At 39.4% G+C, this 6,836-nt stretch overlaps 1 protein-coding gene across 1 annotated transcript; it reads right to left on the bottom strand.

Moving 5' to 3' along the window:
- Positions 1-5,028: 5,028 nt before the first annotated feature.
- On the bottom strand, positions 5,029-6,364 carry hoxd12a (homeobox D12a; the record flags this gene model as incomplete). The annotated part of the gene is made up of 2 exons (XM_083908892.1): positions 5,029-5,267; positions 5,800-6,364. The coding sequence occupies 2 exons, from the start codon at positions 6,362-6,364 to the stop codon at positions 5,029-5,031; spliced, it is 804 nt and encodes a 267-aa protein (XP_083765018.1).
- Positions 6,365-6,836: the final 472 nt, after the last annotated feature.

Here is a 6,836-nt window from a genome sequence, read left to right as displayed (position 1 = left end):
AATATCAGTCATTAAAACCTGTCCGGAGAAACTCATGTGAGCGCGTGCGAGAGACTTCATTGGCTCCCTGAGTGCAGAGGAAACTCCTCTCCAGCCTTCTTACCCTATAGCTCACGCAAAAGGAAAAAAAAGAAAAAAAAATTGTGAACCACCGATGGAATATTTGATTTAAAGCATTCCAGCAGCGCAAACCTCGTCGTGTAATGATATGTAATGACAACCGCAAAGCCTCATTCCTCAATCTGCACACGTTTTGGAGGAGGAGGCTTGCGTGTATAGCAGCAATAGACTGGAAACGTTGGAGTTGACCTCCATAGGCTTTTTCTGCAAAGCATGGTGGAATAATGGCACCAAGGCCATGGAAGCACAGTATCTGCACCGCTGCTGCTGCTGCTTCATGGTGCAGACATGAAGACTGCAGAATTGTCTGTGATTCACGAGCGACTCATTAACTGGGTTTTTTATGCAAATACATTTTAAGGTTCATTGCATATAACACACACACACACACACACAGCGCCATGATGGTTGGAGGACAGTTAAATACATACACAGACACGAGCAGTGGGAAATATTTAAAATTCAGAGTCAGAAAACGTGCAAAAAGAAGCGGATGCGCCACAAAATAAATAATAAAAGAACCAAAAAAAACTGCTGTGGTGCCATAAATTCAAATATAAATACATTCTATCGCAGAGCCCAGGTGTGCAGCAGCTTTAAAACCTGTTTGCAGCAGATTGTTGAAACATTTGTTGCCTTGTTTTTCATTGTGGTGAGTTGAACGCATTTCCAAACAGCCAAATCAAACAGGCGACGACAGTTTAGATTGTGCAAAAAAAAAAAAAGTTGATTTGGGGTCTGGAAAAAACAAACCAAACATCAACCAAGTCGACAGCAAACACCAATCACCGAATCACAGCATTGCCAAGTCCAAAAAATGTAGCTCTGACCGTCTGTGGTCTAGGTGATGTCCAACAAGAATTCACCAACAAGCCTCTGCACCCAATTCCTTTTATTGCACCAAAGCAGCCATAGCTGCAGTGTTTAGGCCTCCCTCCTTCTCTGTTGTGGGATAAACGGAGTTAAAACTCTGCTGAACGGATAACCCCCACACCTCCAAGCTTCGACCTATTATTTTCTCTTATGTGAGTATAATGTTTATGCCCCTTTTTTTCGTCGTCACAACTAGAAAAGTTTAGAAAAAATAATTGAAATAATAATAATTAAAAAAAAAAAAAAGCTTGATATTTTTGGGTTCCACAAATCGGCCAAAAGGTGAAGTGTAAACTGTGCGTCTCCAGTAGAAACAGTGTTGTTTTGGTCAGACAGAACAGATTCCTCACAGCTTTAAGTTTGAAGGTCACACACAATGTGGAAGAAGCTCAAAGGCGACTGGGTTTATTGTTATTGGGGGTAAAATCTGCTTTGTGGCTTCGGCTTCTCTCTCTCCAGCCCTTCACTATATCCCGTTAAAAGCCCTCGGCTACAGCTAACGGTCAAAAACACACACACACACACACAAACAACTATTTACTACTAATCTGCAAATTAAAGTGGTGAAAACTTAACTTTTTACAACCGCATAAGAGGGAATTGTTTTCATTTAAGAGACAAAAAAAGTTAATGCGACCTGTTGCTCACCAGTCTGTCTAAAACTTTCCAAGTTTCAGCCTTTGTATTTTATTTATTTTATTTTTGTATTTGGAAAATTGTCATTTAAATAGTTTTGACTATATTATTATATTTATTGTGCATTGTATTATAATTATTGTTTAAGTTTTTCTCTTTTATGGTAAAAAAAAAAAAAAAAGAGTATGTACAGGTAGCAGACATATAACTGTTCAACAATATAAATATATGGTATAAATATACAATACGTATATGGAATTATTCACTTTAATAATTCATATTTAAAATGGTACAAAAACGAGTGTTTTGGCGTTTATGTAAAGGCTTAAATATTTGTTGCTGCAGAGCCATATTTTCTGTGCGTAATACTGAGACTCATTTTAAAAACCCCATATTTATGGGGAATATAATATATATTTAACTATTCTTTTACAGAAACTGCATGTGTATATATCCTCACAAAAGTATTATGGGAAGTATCAATGCTCATCCTACTAACTTGACCTTAACTTTGTTTTGGCGCCCCCACTATCTTTAGGAGCCTGAGCTACATGACGCAGTCTGTCTGCGTTTGGCTGTAAAGCAATAAAGCAACAAATACTAAAGGGGAAGAAACGTTGTATTGCTCACCGAGAAAAGTCTGTGTGGCTGTGCAGAATAGTCTGAGCAATAAAGGCTGCATGAGTAGGTGAAAGAAGGTGGTGGTGGTGTGGTGGAGGATTTTAAAAGTGACACAGAAGCATCAAGCTGGAAAACAACCGGCCTGTACGTGCAGGACACGAGAAGAGCGCACACGACTTATAATATTGGGGAAAAATACAAGACTCTGAAGATCAAAAGGGACACAATCATGCTTTGAGGCTTTAAAAAAAAAGAACGTATTGCAGATAAATGGATAAAACAGATCTATGACAAGCATCGCTTCATGATTCGCTACAATTTGAGTGACTTAAATGAAAATATAACAACACTGCAGTGTTACAGGAGCTGCTGTAATGATGTGATGATGACGAGATGATGATGATGATATAATGGGAGGAGCTTTTAATAGATTCAGTCTCCTGTAAGGTTCCATGTCTAGTATTCGACTTTTCACTGTAGTGAGAATTAAACATTTGTCGCATCTAACAAAACCAACATGGAAAACAATAGCGTTTTTGGTGTAGGCTATATGCCACTGAAGAAAACAGCGACGTGTTTACTTGTGTGTATACTGTATATAGCGACGCTATTGTCGTGTATCTTGTTGTCATTTGTTTCTGATTCTTGCACATATATAATAGTATTTAATAGTCCTCATTTCCTTACGTGTTGGCTGCTGTAACACTACACATTTACTCATGTGGGACGAATAAAGGACTATCTTATATATATATATCATATAGCTTATATAAATATACATAGACACATATGGCACACGACGTCACCAAAATATCTTCCATTACGCACACAGAAAAAAAAACATTTTGCGCATAAGCGAGCTTAAAAAACACACGTAATGTGTAACACACACAAAACACAGTGCAATCGACATTTGTATGTTTGAATTGTGAGTTAAACCAGATCCATTTGGTCACCCTGGCATGTGAAGGGCTTTGACTGTGACTGGAAGCTGCTGCTGTGCAGTGTATTTACTGTGAGGAGGAATCAGGCATCTGCCATGCACTCAGGACGAAAGCTAAATACAAGAGAACACACAAAACCCCTAGAAAATACACAAATATAAAGAGTTATATCAAAGTATAGTTTGACGCATTTGTATATTAGTTTAGATTTAAGATTAAAAGTGGATGGATATGCGTCTTTTTGGTAAATCGGCCTGTGCTGTGTTTGACTATATTTCTCCCTCGTCTGTTTGACTGGATGGGGACAGGTATTTTAAGAGCTGCAGACTGTTGTTTAAAAAGGGAACAAACACTTTCCATTCGGGCACAAAAACATCCACAAATGGATTCATTTAAAAATGTATAATAGTATTCTGTTCATATCCAAGCACCAGTGCGCATTAGTCCTTATCCACCGCCGCAGACTGTAAACCATCGAGGTTTCGTAGTTGAATCCTCAATTTTAAAATCATTCGAAACATTTGGGGGGAATATGACTCCTGTGACAGTTTAAAATTAATATATTTATATGAATTTGACAGATACAAATGAGGAACTAGTGAGCGACTGACTCACTGATAATCATGTTGAAACAATATCCGCTGTACAGTTAGAGCATAGATACAGATTTGATTTAAAAATATAAAACGACTCACATAATGCACAATAACTTGTCATTTATGTCATTTAACATCCTCTTTATTTATAAATGTGTTCAGTCATAGATTTCGTCTACTTTACAAGATCTCTAATCCGTGCGTAAAGACAACGCAGCATGGGCGCTTCTACATATTAAGGTTTACCAATAACATGCTTCCTAGAATATTTTTTTTTTCCCGAAAACAAAAGTCAAATGTTAAGATTAAATCCTTGTATTAAATATTAATCGAGTATAATTATAAAGGATAGAGTTTCATAGCAAGGGTGGTTTCAATGCAGATGAGTCTTAGGTATGACCGTACATTCATGTTTGGAGCAACACAAAACAAAATGGGACAATAAAAGTAAAAACAAGCTTAATTCAGTACAGTTACAACGTTACTTTACGTAACACAACAAACATTACACATCCACAGTCTCACTTTGTTTCACAAACATTTGCAGTAAACACTTTCTACTAATAAATGCGCCACATTTTTTCCTCCTCCATAGACCGACCTTGAATGTGGACGCGGCCACATGTAGAACAAAATGTGACATTATTTTGAACAGACTTACAATACATCGGGGGGAAATAAGACATGCAGATATAATATATTTGTAATATATTTATTTTTTAAATGTATTCGTTTTTATTCGTCAGTAAACATGAACTTGACTGTTGCTTCCACATAAAGGGCCTACACTACATGCGCAGGCAATCATACAAAATACACAAAAACAGACACAACTATGATCCTGTTAAAAATGACCTGATATTTGTGTTGGAAGAGAAAGAATTCATCTTTGAGGTTGATTTTAACCGCGCCACGGCCAAACTGCAGTCAAGGCCTCTGTGCGCATTTGGACAACCTCAGACCAAAAAATGACCAAATGCGTAAAATGTCTTCCTGTATTGTATAGTTTTTAAAATGACTGGAATCTATCTGAGCTCGATGCGCCTTGATAAATCTGTATCCTATAACGTGGCTGTAAAACAGCCATTTTGTATGTATTTGTAAAAACACGTCAATGCCACAAACTGAGATGACACGTGAATGGCTGCTGCAGCAGCAGGAGCAGGAGCAGCAGGAGCATCCATACTACAACACGACATATTCTGTGCACTGCTGGTCACGATCAAGTCCAAAGGTCATCAGTACGCAGAGAAGGCCTGGTCGCGCATCATGAGTCGTTTCTTCTTCATCCTCCGGTTCTGAAACCATATTTTCACCTGTTGGTCGCTGAGGTCCAGTCTGTCCGACAGCTCCTTTCGTTTCTGTCTGTTGATGAATTCATTCATCATAAATTCATTCTCAAGTTCAGCCAGCTGTGGCTTCGTGTAAGGCTTCCTCTTCTTTCTGATTCTCACTTGTGAGGAGCACCACGGGCCACCTGGAGGGAGCAGAGGTGGAGATGAGTTTTTTTTATACTTTGGAAATCAACACCAACATTTACATTAGTTACTTTTTCAGAAGGCAAATAACTGCTCACACAATGGCACTGCCAATGCTACTGCTCACATCATACGAAAATATGGTTACATGGAGTAAATAGAACATGGAATATAAATATTTTGTACCATCTGACAGGGCAAAGCAGAAATAATAAAATAACAGTTATACTAGAGGAGATAAACTGACTATTAACAGTCATAGACAGTCATACGATATCACATATAAACTACTAGATCTCAATATCTCCATGTAACAATATCATACCAATAAGAATTCCTAAGGCTTTTAATAACGATATCGCCTTATAGGAGATATAAACAGTTTGCCTACTGACATAAAACAAGACATTAACCACTCATGAGCAAATACATCAAATACACAGCATGCTGCTCTGATCTTAAATCATTATTAAGCGCAGAAATACTTTGTATTAAAATAAATAATAATAATAATTATAAGGGCTACTTAACCTTCTGGATAACTCGTTCTGGAGCATGTGTTACTCGGTGGTGGCTGAAGTGGATTGTGCTCCTGTTTGGTGCTGTTCACATTTAGCTGGCCTGCTGACTCCGGATCGGTCTGGGCCGCAGAACCGTGAGACCGGCTGTGTAGATTTGAGTATCCGCCGTCACTGATGCTCCCATGCTCCCCGGCGTAAACTTCATCTGGTCTGCCTGGCGCTTCCGCCTTGGTCTCCGCGTCCTGGAAGCACCGTGCAGCAGGCTCCTCCACATGCGCCCTAATGTGGCCGCTGGAGGAGCTGCTGTTCACAGACACCGAGTTGGACAGAAACGGCGGACAGTAGCCTCCAAAGGCGCGGCTCTGTGGTGCTGGTGTGGGTCTGGACGCGCACGAATTTGAGGAAGTCCACGGGAGCGTGCACACCTCTCTCCTGTTGTAGGGGATCTGGTGCAGCCCGGGTATGTGGGCTCCATTACCGCGCAAGTTGGAGAAATACAGCGATTCAGGTGGCGCAAAATTCAACAGAGAACCAACATAGCCGGGATTTAAAGGATTCCGCTCACACATTTCCATGGAGCTTCCCTCAAACGCTTCTTGCAAGCCTTTTAGCAACTCCTGAAGAATAAAGGGAAGGTAATTGTTGATTTGTTAATACGGCGTCACGTGATATGCAAAGTATGTTGTTCCGCTCCACCCTTGCTCCAAGTGCTGCAAAGCCAAATACTCCACGAGGAAATATTTAGGTATTGGGTGGGTGGAGGATTGAGGTAAATTGTAACCACGCGCGCAGTGGTCTATATTTACACTTTAAAAGGTTTGAAATATGTGAACAAGATTTGGCTTGCGTCGCTCTCAGTGTCAGGAGGTCCTTATATGAAAGCTACACGAGCGCTGATTTTATTTTGGTGCTGTGACATGAACAATTACAACGTGCCTGTATATGGACTGAGCCACAAAAGACAACAAACACTCCAGAGGCAATTATCACCTCATCAGTAAACACCTAAATCATAATTCTTATGAAGATATAGAAAATGAATTTAAA

Source organism: Microchirus variegatus, assembly GCF_963457635.1.
Source record: "Microchirus variegatus genome assembly, chromosome: 22".
NCBI classification, from domain to species: Eukaryota; Metazoa; Chordata; class Actinopteri; order Pleuronectiformes; family Soleidae; genus Microchirus; species Microchirus variegatus.
This window is presented reverse-complemented; position numbering and strand designations above follow the sequence as displayed.